The 22,365-nt window shown below is 51.5% G+C and overlaps 1 protein-coding gene across 1 annotated transcript; it reads right to left on the bottom strand.

Moving 5' to 3' along the window:
• Positions 1-4,472: 4,472 nt before the first annotated feature.
• On the bottom strand, positions 4,473-16,440 carry PHB (prohibitin). Its single transcript, XM_042967041.1, has 7 exons — positions 16,365-16,440; positions 13,928-14,043; positions 12,454-12,615; positions 10,332-10,474; positions 10,047-10,163; positions 6,895-6,990; positions 4,473-5,498 (listed from the first exon to the last, which is right to left on the bottom strand). The coding sequence occupies exons 2-7, from the start codon at positions 14,013-14,015 to the stop codon at positions 5,286-5,288; spliced, it is 819 nt and encodes a 272-aa protein (XP_042822975.1). The 5' UTR covers positions 14,016-14,043; positions 16,365-16,440; the 3' UTR covers positions 4,473-5,285.
• Between the last annotated feature and the right edge of the window lie 5,925 nt (positions 16,441-22,365).

The following is a 22,365-nucleotide window of genomic DNA, read 5'->3' as shown; positions in this document are numbered from 1 at the left end:
TTTTTTTTTTTCATATTTTACTTATTTATATATTTAAGTAATGTCTACACCTAACACGGGGCTCCAACTCACGACCCTGAGATCAAGAGTCGCATGCTCTACCGACTGAGCCAGCCAGGTGTCCCCATTTCCTCAGGTTTTTAATAAGTGGGGGGGGGGGGAGGGAGGAAGGATGCTTGATGTATTTAGGTAAGCTACCCAAGGTCTCCCAAGCTAGTAAATGGCAGAGTCAGAATCCAGTCCCAAATCGTTCTAATTCTAGAACCCACGTTCTTTCCAATAAATGGGAGTTGCTTCCTGGAGCAAGAGATCTAGGAAGTCGGGCCCAGCCCAGAGTTCCATTGTGTCAGTCAGGATCGCTGCAGTTCCCTGGCATGGAGAGCCTCACGAAAGAGAAGACATTGTCTCTGCCTCCCACCTGTGATAGTCTAGCTGGGGATAAAAGTAAGCTTGTGAAAGTGATGAAGATTTCACACGCACTCACCGACTTGTGAGTGCCAAGAAGGATTGACAGGACAAGGAGCCTCAGATCGAGAACATCTGGAAGCTAGAGATGGGATGGAAACCGCACCAGACAGGGAGCCTGCAGACCTGGGTCCCACCCCTGGCTTTGCCACCAGCGTCCAGTGGGACGCTGGGCAAGTCCCCTCACGTTCCTCACCTAAATGAAGGGGTTGTCCCTGAGGATGTGAAAGCCTCCTGCTCGGTTCTACACTGTTGTGATTTCAGTGGGGACGGAGTTAGACAGGGAAGGGACCCTGAAGGAAGTGAGTGTGGGACAGGATCTTGAAGAGGGGAGGGCTAGGGACATGGGAGAGGGAAATGCTCACACTGAGAGGTTGGTAAAGTCAAGCAAGGACAGGAAGCAGTTGCTAGCTAGAGACGGTGAGCTCATCTGCTGTCAGACGTCTGGTAGAGATCAGGTTTGGCACAATCCACAATGAGTAGCATCTGCGGTTCTTTTGGGATCTCTGGTTATCCAGGATAGATGTGGCCTTAACCAAGAGACTTTCTCTACCCAGTGGCTGAAGCTCCCAGAGGCCCCATTTCTGGGAGTTATTGTGCACTGGGCTCCCTTTCTTGACTGTGGCCTCTCCTAGCTTTGGAAGGACTGTCCAGCAGCAAACCCCTCCTGGAGGGAAAGGAAGTACTTTTATCCCAGGCCTGGAGAGCCTCAGATCTCTAAGGAACCATCGGGTCCTCCTTTCTTCCTAATTCCCACCTGTGTGCTACGGCCATTCCTGTCTTCTGTCCTGTTCAGAAACATGTGCAAGCCAGGGAGAACGGCAGGCGTCATAAACGTGTGTGCCAGGGCCCCAGCAGAACTTTGCTCTCCGGGACACGATCGAGAACTCTGGTAGCAATTACACTGTGTCGGACTTAAAGCCCTCAGCCCCCTTGGTCCCTGAGACTTCCAAATCCCACGCTTCTTTTTTTTTTCTTCTCCGAGGCTATCCAATCCCCCGAGTCGGGGCTCAGCAAACTTGTCCCGTAAAGGGGCAAAGAGTAAATACTGTGGGTTTTGCAGGCCACGTGGGGTCTGTCGGAACTACTCAGCCCCGCCGTTGGAAGTGCAACGCGAATGTGTTCCGACACTCACTGTGTTCCGACGAAACTTCGCCCCTGGACAACGAAGTCTGAATTTTACATCATTGCCATGTATCACCAAATTGTATTTTTCTTTTGATTTTTCCCAACCACGTAGAAGTGTAAACACCACTGTGAGCTGGTAAAAAACCCCCGTGAGTCGGACTGCACTCGGCCTGCCGGCCGTGGTTTGCCCACCCCTCACCCAAGTGTTTGCAGCCGGTTCAGCCGAACTCAGACGGTCCAAGCCTTTGCGTGATCCTGGCCTTTCTGGCTGATCTGGATGGCTCCTCTTAGCCGGCAGGGATGACGACAGCTTTAAGCTCCCCCAAAGTGGCCTTGTCCTTTCGGTTTTTCTCTCTCTCTTCCAAAGCAGATTGATTGGAGGGCGCTGGAAAGATACCCTCCTCTCTACCCACCCAGCGTTCCTTGCAAAGGCGTTCTCTTTCGGCTGTATTAAAGTGGTTTCCCCAGGCCAGCACATTGCCACGTATTCTCTCTTCCAGCTCTGTGCACCGGGCCTGGCCAAAGCATCCGGGCCTCTACGGGCTCGGGCAGGCCTCACGGCTCTTTTGTTGTCGAATCCTCAATCCCCGTGTTGCAGGCGGTCTAGAGTCAGCATCCTTTTTATAAAGGGAGATCTTAGCCACTAGGAAAGCTGGGGCGCATCAGCCAGGGGCGCATTCCCGGAGCGGAGGCATTTTAAGTTGGGCTCAAGATATTGAGAGGGACGAGGATTGAAGGAGGGAGGGAGAGAGAGAGAGAACTTCCAGACAGAAGCGGGAGAGACTGAGCTGCGGGCAGGCGGCGGCGAGGGGAGAATCCCACACGGAGGCTGTTTGAAGCAAGAGAGTGAAGGCACTGGGCGGGGGGTGGGGGGTGGGGGGGTGTTACTGGCATGACTTTGGGGGCGATTCTTCGTAGTAGGAGTCTGTCCCCTACAAAGTAGGTCTTGTAGCCTCACTGCCCTCTCCCCTCCCCCTTCCCCAGTGCCCAACGCTCCCCACCCAACAACGCTCCCCACCCCACGGGAGCCGCTAGGTTGGTCTGGGGAGGCAAGCAGTAAACTGTAATGTTGGACTAGAAAAGTAGCCAGCGGTAGCCAGACCATGGAGAGCCTCGTACTTCCTGGTATTTTTTAACGTGAACGTAGTTTAACAGAAGTTTTCTCTCCGCTGCCTATCCAGGGTCCACTGCCTTCTTAGCAAGCGACCTCTCCAGGCCTGAACAAGGAAGCAATTCAGCCTGACCCAAGGAGAGAGGGAGGAAGGCACTCCCTACTCTGGCTCTTCCCTGGCCAGGACAGGACTTGGCTTTTTATTCAAGGCCCAGAGAATCCCAGAACTGATAAAGGCCCATTGTGGCAGCTTCTGGAGAAATCTGGAGAAGCCCAGAGGCCGTCGGGGGGGCTCTGGGGCTAAGGAGCCGGTTAACAGCCCTTGAACATTTGTGGAAAGAATTAGTTGGCGGCAGTCAGGGCGGAACGAGGCCCCCGGGCTGTCACTGGCATCATCCGCGGCAAGCAGGCCAAAGGCAAACCCAGTAGGAAGCTGGCCTGTCTGTGGCTAGAAGGGCTGGCCTGCGAGGCAGAGGGGACCCAAAACCCGTGGAGGGCTCCCCTGCAGACGCCTGGAGGATGAAACCCAATCTCCCGCCCGGTGGAAGAAACACAACTGCTCTTTTTAAAAAGGGCCTGGGGAGGAGGGAGTCTCCCGCCCCCGGCCCCTGCCGCCCCCCCCACCCCCGCCCCCCATAAGGGTGTCCAAAGCAATAAACAGCAGGAAAGGAGGAAGGCGGCAGAGTAGAAGCCCTTCAGGAAGCTATCGAGAAGTTATGTTCTCTGCTCACGTCTCTGTCGCGCTGAGTCCAGGCACATGGTTCTCGGGCCTCACTGTTCTTACAGCAAAGAAATAGGAAGAGACACCCTGAGATAGAGGGTGCCGGGGCAGGGGCTAGGGAGCTGGGCTAGATGGGAGCTTCGCGGCTCTCACCAGGCTCTGGTGGGAGGTGGGAGGTGTAGCCCGGCCCATCACACTTGTCTGAGTGCTCTGGGGGAACGGGAAAGGACCAGACCCCCGCTGGGAGGCCCTGGGAGGAGGGGGAGCAGGTGCAGGGGCGGCGGAGGGGGGGGGCGGTGGGAGGGGGAGAGGAAATGCGGAATTCAGGTCAGAGACTGGCCTGCCGAGGTCTCTTGGGCGGCTCTCCTTGACCAGGTGGTGAGCCCAGGGATTAAACTGAGCGCAGAGGGTAAAGCACAGCGAACGGGAGTGCTCCCCACCACTGCTGTTTCTGCGTCTAGTTCCTAGAAGGATTTCGGATGGGTCACTGGCTCGTTTCTCAACGGTCGGTCGGCTTTCCCTCCCCACCATCCAAAATACATCCGGTTGGCCCCCTCAAAGGCCAAGTCCTTTCTGCATCAAAGCAAAACGGAGTAAGCAATACAAACCGACCTCAGAGCAACCTGGGGCCATCGGAACACAAAAACATAAAAAACCGAACTCGCGCGCAAGGAAGGCAACTGTCCGCGCGTAGCACGTGACGTCTGTCCGCTGCCAACAGGCTGGTGGGCAGGCCTATGGCTCCCAGTCAGACATGGGGGGGGGGGTGGTACCAAAAGCCACGGGGGAAAAGTGAACTAATCTGCACCCACATGGCCTCCGAAGAGCCCATCTCATGACCCCCCTCCCCTGGCACGACTTGAGATTCGTTTCATTTCAGGCGGGGGACGGATCTGGGACACAGCCCAAAGCGGTGCTTTCTGAAACCGAAGCATTTTCTGCCTCGCTGGAGAGTCTGTCCCAGCTGGCGACGCACACACGTGCACACGCCAACTCTAGAATGCTCTGTTCTGATCCCACGGCTCCCACAAACAGAACCACAAACCCTTTTAAGACCTGGGCTGGAAGGCCTGGGTGTCATTTATTGACGGCAGTTTACACACATTCGCTTTCTTCCCAAGGTCGCCTCCTTCAAAGCGCAGGCACAGAACCCTCGAGAAGGGCAGTCTCTGAACGACGGAGCCAGGAGCACAGGATGCACGTCTTTGGCAGGCACGTTCGGTCCCCGGCAGGATGCAATCCTTCAAGCTGCAATCCGTCGGGTGTCCTGAGACACCGAGGTGGGGGGTGGACAGGAAGTCTTCGGCCGGACTCACATCTCAGTCCAGGCCCGCTCGCTCGCTGTCCAAGCCCGTCCCAGTTGCAGGACCCTGGAGGGGGTGGAAGGGGGGGGGCAGCGAATCAGGCCCACCCACCGTCACAGGGGCAGATTCTTCAAGCTGTTCACACCTGCTTCCGCTGGCCCCACAGTTCGAGAGCATCAGCCTTATGGCAAGAGACAGATTACTTCCTCTCTGACCCTCCCTGGCACCTCTTCAGCCGGGCCTGTGTCGGAACCGCCGGAAAACACGGAGACCTGTGCTGTGCACAACAGCCCTTTCTTCTGCCCCGGGCTGTGTAGGCACTTGGCAATCTGGGGGAAGGAGGTGGCTCAGAAAGTGGGTGGAAAATGGGAAGAATGAGAAAGCTTCGTCTGCTAGAGTAATTAGAGATCTGAAGTGATTCCACTTTATTTCCTTCACTTTAAGCCAATCATGAAATTTCACAGTGATTTCTGGGGCAGGGACAGAAGGACGGCGGTGTTCAGAATCCTCGGGGCTGTGGCCCAGGCGGCCCGAGGCGGCGCGGGCCGGGCAGGCCTCACTGGGGCAGCTGCAGGAGCACGGACTGCCCGGCCGGCAGGTAGGTGATGTTCCGGGAGCGCGAGAGCTGGTAGGCGATGTCCTCCGCGGCCTCCAGCTTGCGCAGCTCGATGAGGCCGTCGCCTGCGGTGGCGAGCGAGTTGGCAATCAGCTCGGCTGCCTTGGAGTCGCCCTCGGCAGAGATGATGGCCGCCTTCTTCTGCTGCTCAGCCTAAGAGAGTGGAGGTGGGGGGGGGGGGGGGGGAGACCAGGATCACACTTGAGGGTGCTGAACGGCGGGCAGCGGCCTCAGAAGGACTCGGCGAGGCACCCTCACCGGCTCCTGAAGGAACTCTGGGAATCTCCCTCCTCCTCCTCCTCCTCCTCCTCCTCCTCCTCCTCCCCCTCCAGGTGGGGTCAACAGGCACGTGCACCCAGTCCTCCGCTTTCCTGCAATGCAGCGCCACCTCTCATGGTTGCAGGGCTCTCTTTCTGTTGGCTGCGCAAGTATCTGTCTTATTTCAAAATTCTCGTTAACGTCAACGGCCATCCAGTCCAGCCACCTTACTCTGGGCCAGGAGGATCCAAGCCGCGGAAGACGGGAGGGAGAAAAAAAAGGCAGAACCCACCCTCAGGCTCACCTTTCCCTCCAGCCCCAAGTCGAAGGGACTTTCATCAAACAAATGAGATCTGTTTGATGAAAACAGGGCAGCTGGGGAGGAGTAGCACGTATGCGTGACGGGCCCTAGAGTCGCCCCTGAGCTAAGCTGGATCCTGACCGGGAGCCCAGGCAACCAACTGAAAGAGATCTCCGAGGCTCTCCCCACCCGTTATTAGCAGGGTGACATCGATCAGCGGGGCACAACCGGTCCGAGGTCACGGGAGGCGGGTACCGTGTCAGCAAATGTTAAATGAGCACCTAATATTTCCAGGCATGGTCTTAGGCGTGTTCTAGGCTCTGGAGATTAGTGGGTGGGGGGCGGGCAACAAAGTTCCCGTCCACGTGGAGTTTACACTCTCTAAAATTAAACGCTGGCCACCAATACATCTCTCTACCTTGATTCAAAGGACGAAGGGTTCTTGGATTAGGACTAACCCGAGAAAAACCAGCAGCGGTGGGGGGAAGCAACAGCAAGAAATAAATACACGTCTGCAAAGACCAGAAGAGCAGGCTGCTAGGCAACTATCTCCTGTCCCACCACACTCTGCCACATCTGGATGGACTTAGGGCTGGAAAAAAACTTCAGTGACGATAGTGCATCTGGCCCAACATTTGATCCTTTTCGCTGTCAGCTTTCACTTGTGTAACCACGGTTAAAAACGACTTCTCAGTGAAGCTGAAAATATTCCAGGAGAAAACATTTTTATTGGTAGGAGGAGTGTTTTTGATCTTAGGGGAAGTGGAAGAAAAATTACCCTTCGGTGACTTCGGAACCTAAGTTCACATATCCCTGACTAGCCCCCAAAGACCCTGGAACCAATCGTAGGAGTGCGGTTCCTTCAATCTCCTTCCGAGGATCCCAGAAAAAGAGATGACAGATGATGAGTTTCCAGACCACCCAGCAAACGGGGAGGCTGAGCACAGGAGAAAGGGGAGAGAGGCCCCTGCCATCTGGTTGAACACTCACCTTCTCCACCACAAATCTGGCCCTCTCCGCTTCCTGCTGGGCCACCTGTTTGGCCTCTACTGCTTCTGTGAACTCCTTCCCGAAGGTCAGATGCGTCTAAGGGGACAGAGGGAGCGCGAGATGAGGCGGTGGGATTGTTCAGGCAGCGCTGCCGCGGGGCCCCCGTGGCCGCTGGAAGGAAGGGGCCAGGAATGGCTCTAGCAGCTGGAGGCCTCTGTGAGGCCAGAACGTCCTTCCACCTCCACATCCGGGTCCAAACCGAGGGCACACCCCGGAAGCCTCGGCTGCCTCGACGGCTCCCGCACGTCCTTCTGTCGCCCTCGGCGAGGAGATCTGAAGCAGACAACCACCCGTGGGCACCAGAAGGCACCTACTCAAGTGACCACCTCCCAAGGGGAGGAGGCTGCGGGTTCTAGGACCCCCGTCCTCCGACTAGGGCCCATCCTTTGATGGCCTGTTGGAAGCCCCCAGAGAGGCCAGATGGAAAACTGAGCCCCTGAGAGCGAAGGAGGCAGCCGGTTCTCAGGCATTCAAGGGCGTGATGCTCTCCGCTTATGGATTAACCATCCCCGTCTTTCGCACGGAAGCCCCACCACCAAACAGGAAGAGGGTGAAAAATGGTGGAACGCGAATCACAGTATTCCTCATGTGTGAGCGCTTCTGGTAAAGGGTTTAGGAGGGAAGGCAGGTAAAGCTATTGCTTAGGGTGAGGGCTTACAATGGACTACCCACAGACCTTCCCTAAGAACACGTACAACCGAGACTTGGCTGAGGCGACAGTGTGCAATGACGGCAGAAGACAGTGGGAACAGAGCTCAACTCTTAATGCCGAGACTAGAGCGACTTACTTATTATTTAACCCACGTTTTATTAAAAAGGAAGAAATAAAGGGAAGAATGGCGCTGGTTTTGCTACCAAATTCTATTTGCTTCATCCCCTCCCCCCACCCTCCCAACCTCTGCTTTTAAAAAAAGGAGGGGCGCCCGGGGGGCTCGGTCGGTTGAACGTCCGACTTCGGCTCCCGTCACGATCTCACGGTTTGTGAGTTCGAGCCCCGCGTCGGGCTCTGTGCCGATGGCTCGGAGCCTGGAGCCTGCTTCGGATTCTGTGTCTCCTTCTCTCTCTGCCCCTCCCCAACGTGTGCTCTGTCTCTCTATGTCTCTCAAAAAATAAATGTAAAAAAAAAAATTTTTTTTAATTAAAAAAAAAAAAAAAAGGAAAAGCAGGGGCGCCTGGGTGGCTGAGTCGGTTGAGTGTCCGACTTTGGCTCAGATCACGAACCTGCGGTTCGTGAGCTCGAGGCCCGCATCGGGCTCTGTGCTGGTGGCTCAGAGCCTGGAGCCTGCTTCGGATTCTGTGTCTCCCTCTCTCTGTTCCTCCCCGGCTCGCATTCTGTCTCTCTCTCTCTCAAAAATAAATAGAGATTAAAAAAAAAAAAAAAAAAAAGAGAAAAAAGGGAGAAACATAAACAGCTCCACACTCCTCCTCGAGAATTAATCCTAGTCCCGCTGCCTTCCACAACTTGTAACGCTCCTCACTCTTCCAAATGCAGCTGTTCTACTCTGCCTGTTCCATTTCTGGACTCGTGTTCAAAGCCCGGGGAAGAAAACGCGGTCCTGAGAAATTTAAAATGGAATGTGTAACTAAGGAATAAAGTTCCTTTCTAAAAGGGCCAGGTGAGGGCAGCAAATCCCCCCCGAAATCTAATTTTCTCCTCACACCTCTTAGATATGGTTTCTTGTGGTCAGCCCGCATTTCCCCCGAATGGAGTATGTGGTTAAAAGTCTAGCAGAACGCCAAGCTTCTCCTTAGGTTTTGACTTAGCACTGCCTCACAGGCGAGGCGTTTAGGTTAACAGTAGGTGGGAGTTGCTGGGGTTAGAGGGGAATGGCTGCAGCCTGGCATCCCGCCAGCAGAGGGAGCCCGCGACTGAAACAAGGGGGAGCGGGGCGCCCCGAGGTCAGCGCTGGGTGTCTGGAGAGCAGGACTGTTTAAACAGCTGCACAGACGCCGAGAGGGAAACGGTGCCTTTCCCTAGCGACGCACAGGAGAACGAACAGGAAACCCTCTACCTCGCCACCCGCACAAATCACTCCCAGTGATTTTTCCCAGAGCATCTAGAAACACGACCCCTTCCCCATCACCCTCCTTGATCTGAAATGCTATCCTGCCTGTATTGCTTTCTGAGTCATGGCATTCGGTGTCAGAGAAATACACGCACTCTACGGTCCCGAGAGGATAACTTACGCCTCAGAGATGTCCCCTGTGCCCCATACCGGGCTTTGGGGAACAGAACCATTCATTCACGCTCTATCCCCTTTCACCGGGGGTTCCCAGAGCCCACCTCACTGAGCTTCAGACCCTAAATGTGAGGACATCCCAAGGGGTCAGGCTGGGAGGTGTGCACTAGGGAGGAAAACTGTGAGCCTTCTCTAGTCTCGCTAGGCAGCTTCTTCCGGCATCCAACGGGGTTAACAAGACACTACTTCTCAGGGAGCTCTGGGGAACACTCACAGTTTGGAGGAGGTGAAAAGTCTAGTGGTTAGGGACCCTACCATCGGGTAGGGCTAGAAGTCAAAAGAAAAATGTGGGGGGGGGGGGCACGCCTGGGTGGCTGAGCCAGGTGAACGTCCCAACTTCGGCTAAGGTCATGATCTCACGGTTCGTGGGTTCAAGCCCCTCATCGGGCTGTGCTGATGGTGTGGAGTCCACTTGGGATTTTCTATCTCCCTGTCTCTCTGTGCCTCCCTGGCATCATGCTCTCTCTCAAAAATAAATAGGAAAAGGAAAAGGAAAAGAAAAAGGAAAAGGAAAAGGAAAAGGAAAAGGAAAAGGAAAAGGAAAAGGAAGGAAAGGAAAGGAAAGGCAAGAAAAGAAAAGAAAAGAAAAGAAAAGAAAAGAAAAGAAAAGAAAAATAAAAGAAAAAAAAAAGGAAAAGAAGTATGTGTGTGGCAGAGGGAAAGGAAAACAACTCTCATCTGAAAACAAACCCACGGAGACCGTCTCACAGTCGAGAAGTTTCCACATTTTCAAGTCGCCTGTCTGGGCACGTGGAAGGCAGGACCTACTAACGTCCACCCGGAAATGGGGCCAAGCACCTGAACAAGAACCGCAGCCCCTCCCTCGCAGGTCCCCCCCCACAAGCATCTTACCAAGGACACGTCATCCAGGATGAGCCCAAAGGTTGCTGCTCGCTCTGTGAGGTCATCGCTCACCTGCCTGGAGACCAACTCTCTCTGGGTGATCAGTTCCCCGGCATCGAAGCGAGCCTGGTTCCAAGGGAGGGCAGAGGGGGGCCGGTGAGGATGGCGATGAGGAAGCAGAGAGGGCAGGAGGGAAAAGGACGAGCCACATCCCAAGCCTCCCGCCACCGCGCTCTTCCTGGCACCTGTCTATCTCTGGGGGACCGCACTCTAGGCTGAGGCCCCGTCACTCACCACCACGGACTTGAGGATCTCCGTCGTGATGGACGGTAGCACCCGTTCATCGTAGTCCTCCCCGATGCTGGTGAAGATGCGGGGAAGCTGGCTGGCGACTGGCCGGAAAAGGATGCGCAGGGTGATGTTGACATTCTGTAAATCTTAGGGTAGGGGACAAAGGCCGGAGTTAGCGATCAAAACCACTTCTATGTGACCCCTCCTACCCCAAGAGTGCCACAATTGCTGCGTAAAGTTGCTGATTTTAAGACCTTAGAGGGCAGGGGCCACCACGCAGGGCTTCCCGGTTAGCGAACCCAGCAGAGCCCTGGAGTCAGGAATTCTTAAAGGCTCCTGGGGAGGACAGCTTCTCAGTCTGTCCTGAATGAACGTCCTCTGATAAAAGCAATTCCGAGTACGTGCATGACAGGTACCGCGGGACAGTGGAACAGTGTGTGTTTTAATGAAACAGGCCAATGCCAAGAGTTTTAGCATGAAGCCTTTCCAAGGCCCCACTCAGGAGTCTGCCCTGGAGAGGTTATCGTGGGCCCAGCGGAGACAGTCCACTCTGGCTGGACCGGCAGTCGGTCCGAAGGCCTGGGCTGCAGTCCCGTCCTGTTTACTAACTGTGTGACCTCAGCCTTAGCCAATCTCAGCTTATCTCCTGGTCTGTAAGAACGGGGGGTGATTTCATCTGCCTTCCAGGAACGCTAGGGGAGAGCGAAGGAGAAATCAGACTGGACAGCGCTGGGTCAAATGTGAACAGATGGAAGGGGTTATCGGACTCATCTGGAACACGCTTCTTGTGACCTGATCCAGGCGAAGGGGGGGTGGGGAACAGGGGGCACAACATTAATTACAACGTCCCCTGACAGCTCAGGCCTGCCCGAGGCTAAAGCACGGTCAGCTTGCTTGCGGTCATCAATGACACGGACGCACGGGAAAGTTCTGAACCAGCCACCCAGGGGAGCGGGAGATGCACACACTCCTGATCTCTGGAAGTTCCTGTCAACAGTTCTGAAGACGCGTAAGTAACGCGTCCTTACAAACAGGTGCCGCACAACAGCCAGCGCAATCCCGAAGAGGTGGGAAGTTGAGAGCCACGCTTTTAAGTTAAAATTTTATGTTTCTCGATTAACCCCGCCCCACTTTGATCTCCCTTTTGTAGGACGCGAGCCAGACCCCGTAGCTGGGAGCTACAGGCCAGGTTGCGAAATGCCAACTGACCTGATCCCTCCTCTGCCCGGCACAGGTCTCTCGCTAAAGTCCCAGCTCAAGCTAAGGTCCTCCCGGGAGCCTGCGCAGCCCCCTGTGGGGGCGAGCTGTTTTCTTCTCCGCTCGCCTCCACCCCACGCCCTTGCCTACAGGACAAGCCACGCTTACCGTAACTGTCTGTCCACACGTCTACGTCCCTAGCGACACTGAGTTCCCCAGGGGCCCCCGCTTTAGTCACCTCTGAAATCTCCGAACCACTCCCACCCTGCGACCCAGCCTGACACCTGGCACGGTCACCGTAAGCACACATCGGCCAGGGAATGGCACCCAAGGCCTCGAGTGTTCCCCAGATAATAAACCCAGCAGCCACACGACCCTCACCTTTCGCCGTGCAGAAAGATCCCTGCTATTCTGTTTACTGCCTGGGCACCTCTGTGGGTAGGACGGCAGGAGAGCGGTGAGGGCAATTCGTTTGGGGCTCGCTGGGAACCCAGCGGCATCCCAGACACCAGGAGACCGCTCTCAGGGACCCGGCCCCAGCCCGTGTGAGGCCAGCACTGCTGGAGACAGAGGCCCTGGAGAACAAGGCCAAGGGGAAGCCGGCTGTGAAGGCACAGGGGATGGCTGGAGACCGGCTGACATCGTCACCCTGGGGAACGAGAACTGACCGGAAGGGGTGACTGACGGAGCAGAGGCACATCTGGCATATTCTTTAAGACTGGAGCGCTCCGTGACTCTCGAAGTCTATCTTTGTGGATCTCCCTAAATTTGTACAGCTGTCTGTGTGCTGTACATATTTCTCTGAATCCGTGTTAAAATCTCTCCAGGAGGAGTTTACAAGGGAGTTCTTCGGGGAGGTCCGGCCTCTTCTGGATCCTACGGTAACCCTTCCACACGCTGCCTCATGGGACCCACGGGCAAGACTCACCTTTGCTACCAGTGATGACTGGCACGTTACGCGGTCGAGAGCGGCAATCAAAGATGATAGGTTTCTGTACCCAAGGGATGAGGAAGTGAGTCCCTTCTCCCACCACAATGTCCTGCACTCCACGGAACCGGTCAAAGATGACAGCTCTGTGCCCAGCGTCCACTAGGAGTGAAGGAGAACAAGTCAGAAAAAAAAAAATCCCTTCGCCTCTTAACCAAAAAGGCTGCCTCTGAAAGCTCCTTGGCGCTTTCTGGTTATTTTTTTTTAAGTCTCCCCTCTCCCGGCTCCATCTTGCCACACTTCTGCCTCTAGAGGCTTCCACGCAGCTCCAGAACTCAGCCATCCCTTCCCACCCCATGGTCTTCCCAAGGACTCTGGTAACAGGATCGATTCCTCAGCATCCTGTCCCTGGAAACTGGCGGCCGCTGCTCCGATTAACCATCCCAGCCGCCAACACGTTTCCAGGAAATCACCTCCCCAAACTTCGTTCCCAAACTCACCAAGCTCTTTACCGTCCCATCCTGGTTCCAGTTTAAGCCAGTGCTCCCAGAAGCTGTACCCTAACCTAGCCACGGAACCCCTAGCATTCGGAAGGTCCCACTCTTTCCAAGGGCACGGTTTCTCTCAGGCTTTAAGGATTTCTGGGTTCAGAGAGAAATCAGTGACGGTGATTACTCTCCAGTTGTGCTGTGGACATCAGAGCAGAAAGCAGCGCCGTTTAAACCAAGTTAAGCTTTTCTCGGCGGCGGCTCTGTGTCTCTGCCTCAGGAGACTTCAGAGTTGCTCCAAAGATCTTCGCTCTAGACTTATCCTCCTCTTGCTAGATAGTCACGAACGAGGGAGGTCCATCTATCGCCGCTTTCCAATCACGAAAGCTAGAGACTACGGGAGTTGGAGGGAGTCTTAGACATAAACCAGTTTCGTCCTATTGCTTGACCAATGAAGAAGCTGAGGCCTGGGGCGGGAGGGGATGGTTCCCCTAAGGTCGCACAGGAAAGCAGACAAAAAGCCAGCGGGAGCCCCCGTCGCGCTGTTAAAGGCTGGGCGATGCGCCTCAAAAGATATTTTGTCTGGAACGACCCAACTGCAGCAGAGCCAAAGATCCGGCTCCAGACAAGGTCTAAAGCCCTCGCTGGATTACTTCACACGCGGCCGAGGGATCAAATGAGCTCTCTCCACGGGGTCTCCCGTGAGACCCCGACACTCGGCCGCAGCGTCACTTCAAACCAACAAGAGTAGCTGGAAATGTCCAACCGCCACGTGGTCTGGGAGGCTCTTTGTGAACAAAGGCTCGCAGAGGACCTGCGGCCACGAGGGCAGAGGATCTAGGGACAAGGCAACCGTATGGTGTGGGATGGCAGGTGAGCCCCCCTGGGTCTCACACACGCCGCCACCACAAGTGTGACACAGTCCACGCAGGCCAATGGAAATCCGGCAAAAGTCAGTGCCCCACCACCACCCCTCGGAGCCTCACCATTATACAAGGCAGAGTTCACCACTCCTCCTGCCACGGCTAAGGCCAGGCCGAACTTGCCGATGGACTCAAACACTTTGGCAGCCATGTCGCCTCCTGCTGGACCCCACTCACACCTACAGCGGGGGGCGGGGACAAAACAAAACAGCTTGATCCCGAAATCCGAAATCCATAAAAGAAAGCCCTCTCTGAGGCACCATATCCACTTCTCAGGCTGGCTCTTTATTTCTCCACTCTTGAGAGCTCAAAATCACGCACTGAAGGCCACCTAATAAATAACTCTACAGCTTGGAGAAGCGTACTATCAATTCTTCTGCTTTAAAATTTTTTCCATCTCTGGGGCGCCTGGGTGGCTCAGGCAGTTAGGCGTCCGACCGTTCAGCTCGGGTCATGATCTCACGGTCCGTGAGTTCGAGCCCCGCGTCGGGCTCTGTGCGGACAGCTCAGAGCCTGGAGCCTGCTTCAGATTCTGTGTCTCCCTCTCTCTCTGCCCCTCCCCTGCTCATGCTCTGTCTCTCTCTGTCTCAGAAATAAAAACATTAAAAAAAAAAATTTAAATTTTTTCCATTTCTTGGGAATGCAAGCTGGTGCAGCCACTGTGGAAAACAGTATGGAGGTTCCTCAAAAAAACTAAAAATAGAACTACCCTATGACCCAGCAATAGCACTACTAGGTATTTATCCAAGGGATACAGGTGTGCTGTTTCGAAGGGACACATGCACCCCCATGTTTATAGCAGCATTATCGACAATAGCCAAAGTATGGAAAGAACCCAAATGTCCATCGATGGATGAATGGATAAAGAAGATGTGGTATATATATACACAATGGAGCATTACTCGGCAATCAAAAAGAATGAAATCTTGCCATTTGCAACTATGTGGATGGAACTGGAGGGTATTATGCTAAGTGAAATTCGTCAGAGAAAGACAAAAATCATAGGACTTCACTCATATGAGGACTTTAAGAGACAAAACAGAGGAACATAAGGGAAGGGAAGCAAAAATAATATAAAAACAGGGAGGGGGACAAAACAGAAGAGACTCAAAAATATGGAGAACAAACTGAGGGTTACGGGAGGGGGTGTGGGAGGCGGGATGGGCTAAATGGGTAAGGGGCACTAAGGGATCTACTCCTGAAATCATTGTGGCACTATATGCTAACTAATTTGGATGTAAATTTTAAAAAATTAAAAATAAAATTAAAAAAAATTTTTTTTTCCATTTGGGGACTGGGGCACTTGATTCAATAATGGGAATGAGACGTGGGCCTGACACCCACGGAGAACTCAGCACCACACTAAACCACCCTCCCATTTCCTGGGCAAGCAAGCCCCAAGACAAAGGCTTGCTTTGTGGTTGGTTCTGTGCAATTCTGGTTTGGAAAAGTAACTCCCAGAATGTGCTACATGGTGATTCCAACAGCAAAAGTAACAGTAACAGCCACCTTTTATATCAGGAGGCAGTCTTCGAATGGCAATTATTTAATCCTCACACCGACCCCTATGAGGTAGGTTATTACAGATGAGGAAACTGAGGCACACAGCAAGGTTACAAGAGGAGACTAAGATCACACAGCTCTTTAGTGGTGGAACCAGGATTAGCACCTGGAGGTCTAATTCTGGCAGGCACAGCTTAACACTTCACTGTTAATAGGGAAGCGGGAGGTGGGCGACATTCTGGGACCAAGATACCAGAAGAACCAAAGGAGCAAAAAACGCTCTCCATAGCTGCATTGCAAGGGAGAACCCGGGAAGAAGTGGGAGGGCGGGGCTGAGGCGGGGTGGGCGGGGCTGAGGCGGGGTGGGCGGGAGCCCGACTGACCTAACTGGAATCTACTCCCGCACTTAATTTTTTTCTTAATTTCTTTTTAATGTTTATTTATTTGAGGGGGAAGCAGAAAGAGAGGAAGGCACAGAATCAAGAGCAGGCTCCAGGCTCTGCGCTGATAGCACAGAGCCCATGTGGGGCTTGAACCCACGAACCCCGAGATCATGACCTGAGCTCAAGTCGGACAACCAACGCACTGAGCCACCCAGGCAGGGCCCTCCCCCACCCCGCACTTAACTTTTTAATGCCCCGCCCCAGCGTCGTCGTCCACTTCAGATTCAAATCCTCCCTCCCGCCCGGCAAGACCTTAACTCCCGAATCTTCCTTGATCACTCCCCGCGCATTTCTATTTTCCTTTCCCGAGGCCAAGACACCCAGTCCCGACCTTTCCATTTCTAATACAGCTTCTGGATTGTTCCTCACCCCGCCCCCATACACACCTTTCTCACTCGACACAACCCCCGCTGGTCCCGGGGTCACACCCTCTCCCCTCCAACACGAGGCGGACCCATGCACGCACCCCACCCGCCCAAATTGTGAACAAGAACGCAGCGGGGAGCTGCAGAGACGCCCGGATCGTGGCCGGAGCCGCTCCCCTCCATTCTCACCTGCTTCCACTCTGACCTCCACATGAATTCCCCAGCCACACGTACCACGCATGCGCTGCTCAGCTCTTTCTCTTCCCCGCCCCCCTTCCAAGATCCGGGCCTCCGATTGGTGGGGGAGAGCGCTGTGCATTCTGGGAAGGGTGGTTTTCGGCCTGACCCCCGGTTCCCCGGCTCTTCCCAAATGAACTACGATTCCCAAAATGCCATTCGGTGTCTGGCCCGCGCTGAAAAGCCTTTCCTCTCTGGTGGTAAACACGGAGGGGTTGTCGCAAAGCCTTTTGGGGGCTGTAGTTTCTTGGGGTTACATGCACGTGCCTGTCTAGAACCGATGCTAGAACCTGCCAGGAGATGGGCCCTAGGGCCCCGGAAAGAGTGGCTGGGCGCGCGGTCGGTGGCAGGGATGGGCTGGGGCAAGTTTACAGCTCGTGAAGGAGGGCGGGTGAGCATCTTGGAGAGAGTTGTGGTGAGATAACTGGCGGGCTGAGGGACCTGAGGGAAGCAAATGGGGCCATCTTTCCAAAGTCCTTCCAGGAAATGCCCTGAGTCGTGGGACGTCAATTGCCGGAACCAGAAAGAACCTTAGAACCATCTGGACTAGAAAACGTGGACTAGAGACCGGAAGGGATACATTCAGGGTCATGCACTGATTTAGTCAAGGGGCCCGCTTTAGAGTCGGGGCCTCTTGGACACAATTAAACAAACAAACTTATATGGAAAAGTGGCAAGAATAATACGAAGAACACATAAGTCCTTTACTCAAATTCATCTATTGCTAACATTTTGCTCCATTTGTTTTTATTTGTTCTCTCCCTCTCTCCTCCCGTCTTCTCTCTGTATTTTCTAAGAATAGGGGCCTCCTCTTACATGATTTAAGTAAGTTTATCCTCTGCGTTCCAATTTTATCCATTGACCCGATAATGAACTTTGTAGCAATCTCCACACACACCCACCCCCATACAGGATGCAGTCTAATATTAGGTACGGTATTTATTTCTCATGTCTCTCGCATCTCTTTTCATCTGAAAAGTGTCCTCAGCCTTCCTTGTATTTTATTAGGTTAAAACAAACAAAAAGCGTATTTCTCATTTGGGGTTTGTCTGTTGTTTTTTTCATGATTAGACTCAGGTTTTGCATTTTCAACTAGGGTCCTACCTAAGTACTGTAGGGACGCTTCACTTTAACAAAACTAGGCCTATTTCTGGAGTCTGGTAGGATTGGGTTCTTTCAACTTCTTTTTCCTGCATTTCCCTCCTCTTCTCTGTCCCCACTTGGCACCATCGAATGACCAGAGATACCCTCAACAGCACTCTTCAGGTGGGTGTGAGTTGGCCCTAACCAAGCACAGTTGTTTCCTCTGGCTGTCAGAATGCAGGCTCTATGATAGCTGTCTTCATTGTTCTATTCCCAGAAGGTACAACAGTGCTCGCGACCTGGAGAGTCACTACCTTAGAGTGAAACCCGCCACTGAATGAGCCTTCATGCACATGAAGCTTCTAACCAGCCCTTCGGTGCTTGAATTAGTTGGGATATTAGTTAGAGCAAAGTCTAAGTTACAGGACCAAAGAGATCCCCAAATACAGTGAGTGGACTAAAGAAAATAGAAGTTAATTTCTTTTGCTCCCTGGGCCATTCACAGGCCTCGTTTCCTTTCATCTCATTGGTTGGCCATCCCTGAAAAGACTGTCTTTACCTAACCATGGGCCATCTATGTTCCAGCTCGCAGGAGGGGAAAACAACAAAATTGCTAAGCAAAACGGGTCAGAAGCAGCACATGCAAATTCCACTCTACTTTATTGATGAAAAATTGAGTACATGACCTCATCTAGTCACCAAAGAGGCTGGGAAATGTATTCTTTAGCGGGGCACCCAAGTACCCAGGAAGAAGAGTTTTGTGGGCTAACCAGCAGCCTGCGATATCTCGTTCTCAAATAGAACAGTCAGAAAAGTGACGTTAAGTCCATTTGAGAAAAGCCATAACGTGAAAGGGAAAATCAAAACAAAAACATCTAAGCAAAACAAAACAAAAACAAACAAAAGCAACACAAACAAAATACTTGGCCGAATCAGAGACACAAGGAGGATGGAAAATCTAAACGAACCATCCAACCCTATCATTGCTGTCCCCAGATAAAGGGAAATGTTCTACTGTCCACAAAAGCAGAACAAGATGGCTGTTGGGAAAGACAGGTAGAGATGAAAGGATTAATGTTTTCCCCCAAAGTCAAGAATAAGGCAAAGATGCCCACTCTCATCACTTCTTTTTTTTTTTAATTTTTTTCAACGTTTTTTATTTATTTTTGGGACAGAGAGAGACAGAGCATGAACGGGGGAGGGGCAGAGAGAGAGGGAGACACAGAATCGGAAACAGGCTCCAGGCTCCGAGCCATCAGCCCAGAGCCTGACGCGGGGCTCGAACTCACGGACCGCGAGATCGTGACCTGGCTGAAGTCGGACGCTTAACCGACTGCGCCACCCAGGCGCCCCGCCCACTCTCATCACTTCTAATCAACACTAAGAGGTCTTAGCCTATACTAGGCAAGAAAAATAAATAGGGGCATTTTGACTGGGAAAGAAGTAAAACTCTTTATTTATTGTGCATGTAGAAAATCCTCAAACTGGTGCAGCCATTCTGGAGAACAGTATGGAGGTTCCTCAACAATTAAAAATAGAACTACCCCTCGCCCCAGCAATTGCACTATTAGGTATTTACCCAAAGGATACAAAAATACAGATTCGAAGGGGCACATGCACCCCAATGTTTATAGCAGCATTATCAACAATAGTCAAACTATGGAGAGAGCCCAACTGTCCATTGACTGATGAATAGATAAAGACGATGTGGTATATATATATATATATATATATATATGCAAGGGAATATTAGTCAGCCATCAAAAAGAACGAAATCTCACCATTTGCAACGGTGTGGATGGAATTAGAGTGTATGATGCTAAGTGAAACAAGTCAGAGAAAGACAAATACCATTTGATTTCACTCGTATGTGGAATTTAAGAAACAAAACATGAACATATGGGAAGGAGGGAGGCGAGAGGAGAGAGGAAAACAAACCGCAAGAGACTCTTAACAATAGAGAACAAACAGGGTTGACAGAGGGAGGTGGGTGGGGGGTGGGCTAGATGGGGGATGGGCACTAAGGAGGGCACTTGTGATGAGCACTGGGTGTTGTATGTAAGTGATGAATCACTGAATTCTATTCCTGAAACCAATATTTCACTGTATGTTAACTAACCAGAATCTAAATTTTAAAAAAGTCCTAAAAAAAGAAAATAACTATTAGAACCAATAAGTGAGCTTAGCAAGGGTGTGAAACATAAAGTCAGTTTGCAAAGGCAGCACTAAACATTTGGAAACTGAAGATTAAAAATGCTATTTACAATAGCATCAAAAATATGAAATACTTAGGGATAAATTTAAGAACATGTATACAGTAAAAACCACAAACATTGCTGAGAGAAATTAAAGAAGACCTAAATAAATGGAGAAATGTCCACCACATTCACGGAAAATTCAGTATTGGTAAAATGTCAATTCTCTCCACATGGGTCTATAGATTCATAGCAATCTTAACCAAAATTCCAGCAAGTTTTTTTGTGTGTGTGCGGTAGAAATTAACAAGCTAATTCTAAAATTTGTATGAAATTGCAGAGGACCCAGAATTGGCCAAACAATTTTGAAAAAGAGAACAAAGTTGAAAGGTTTACTGCGCTTGAAGCTGAGTGTCCATTTACCCATAAAACTATAGAATATGCGGTATTGGCTCTCAACAGAACAGAATAGAGAATCTAGAAATAAACCCACACATCTGTGTCAATTGATTTTTGACAAAGCTAACAGAGTTATTCGATGGAGATAGTCTTTTCAAAATCTGGCACTGGAGCACCTGAATACCTATATGGGGAAGCAAAAGCATTTGACCCTTGGGGCCCCCCGGGTGGCTCAGTCGGTTGAGCATCCAAGTTCGGCTCAGGTCATGATCTCACGGTCCGTGAGTTCGAGCCCTGCGTCGGGCTCTGTGCTGACAGCTCGGAGCCTGGAGCCTGCTTCAGATTCTGTGTCTCCCTCTCTCTCTGACCCTCCCCCATTCATGCTCTGTCTCTCTCTGTCTCAAAAATAAATAAAAACATTTTAAAAAAAGTATTTCACCCTTATTTTATGCAATACACAAACATTATCCTGAAAAGGATCATGGACCCAGATACAAAGGCTAAAACCATCAAACTGGGGCGCCTGGCTGGCTCAGTCTGTAGGGTGTGCAACTCTTGATCTAGGAGTTGCGAGCTCAAGCTCTACTACTACTGAAAAATAATCATAATAAAATAAAACCATCAAACTTCTAGAAGAAAAGCAAGAGAAAATCTGCATGACTATGTACAAATTTCTTACATAGAACAGAAAAACACAAGCCATAGACCAAAAAAATGTGATAAACTGAACTTCGTTAAAATGGAAACTTATGCTCTTTAAAACATATATATATTTTTAATGTTTTATTTAGTTTTGAGAGAGAGTACACAGCAGGGGAGGGGCAGAGAGAGAGTGGGACAGAGGATTCGAAGCAGGCTCCACGCTGACAGCAGTAAGCCGGATGTGGGACTCAAACTCACAAACCGTGAGATCATGATCTGAACCAGAGGCTGACGCTCAACCAACTGAGCCACGCAGGCACCCCAAAACACACTGTTATGAAAAGAAGCTTTTTTAAGGCCACAAACTGGGAGAAAATATCTCAAGGTATTTACGTGACAAAGTACTTGCATATAGTACATATAAAGAACTCTTACAACTCAATAACGATGAAGCCCGATTAAAAAAAATTTTAATGGACAAAAGATTTAACAAATATTTCATCACAGCTAACAAACACATGAGAACACATTCAATATCGCTAGTCATCAGGGACACCTGGGTGGCGTGGTTAAGTGTCTGACTTTGGCTCAGGTCATGATCTCCCGTTTCGTGGGTTCAAGCCCCACATCGGGCTCTGTGCTGACAGCCTGGAGCCTGCTTCAGATTCTGCGTCTCCCTGTTCTTTCTGTCCCTCCCCCACTTTGTGCTCTGTCTCTCTCTCTCTCTCTCTCTCGAAAATGAATAGGCATAAATTTTTTTTTTTTTTAATATCACTAGTCATCAAGGAAATGTGGGTTAAAACCATAATGAGGGGAGCCTGGGTGGCTCATTTGGTTAAGCGACTGACCCTTGATTTTGACTCAGGTCATGGTCTCCCGGTTCATGGGATCGAGCCCCGTGTCAGGGAGCACGCGTGTGCACTCTCTCGCTCAAAATAAATACATAATATTTTTTTAAAAAGCCATAACGAGATACCACTGTACATCCACCAAAATGATTAAAACTACACAATTCAGCAACTTCATTCCTAGATATCTTCCCAAGAGAAGTAAAAACCTAGGTCCACCCAAAGACTTGTATACCTGTGTTCATATCTGCTTTCTTCCTGATAAACCCAAGTCGGTAGGAAGTCAAATGTCTGGCAAGAGGTGAATAGATAGAAGTGTGTGGTAGGCATTGGAATACCACTTAGAAATGAGAAGACATTACTCACACAAGCAACAGTATGAAGGAATCTCAAGACCCATCATTCTGAGTAAAAGAAGCCATGCGTAGGAGAGTGATAATGGAATCACTAAATGATTCCATTCATACGAAACGTGGGGCTCAAACTCACGAACCGCGAGATCATAACCTGAGCCAAAATCAAGAGCTGGCTGCTTACCTGACTGAACCACCCAGGCACCCCAATAAGGATTTTATTTTGTTAAAGGAAATAGAATATAAGGTCTGGAGAGCAAAAGTTGTTTGTTTGTTTGTTTGTTTGTTCAAGGTTTGTTTATTTTTGAGAGAGAAAGAGAGCGAGAGAAACAGAGTGAAAGCAGGGGAGGGGCAGAGAGAGAGAAGGAGACACAGAATCCCAAGCAGGCTCCAGGGGGAGGGGCAGAGAGACAGAGCGAGACACAGAATCCCA

Source organism: Panthera tigris, chromosome E1 (genome assembly GCF_018350195.1).
Source record: "Panthera tigris isolate Pti1 chromosome E1, P.tigris_Pti1_mat1.1, whole genome shotgun sequence".
Classification (NCBI taxonomy): Eukaryota; Metazoa; Chordata; class Mammalia; order Carnivora; family Felidae; genus Panthera; species Panthera tigris.
Note: the sequence above shows the minus strand (reverse complement) of the source record. Positions and strands in the feature narration are given on the sequence as shown.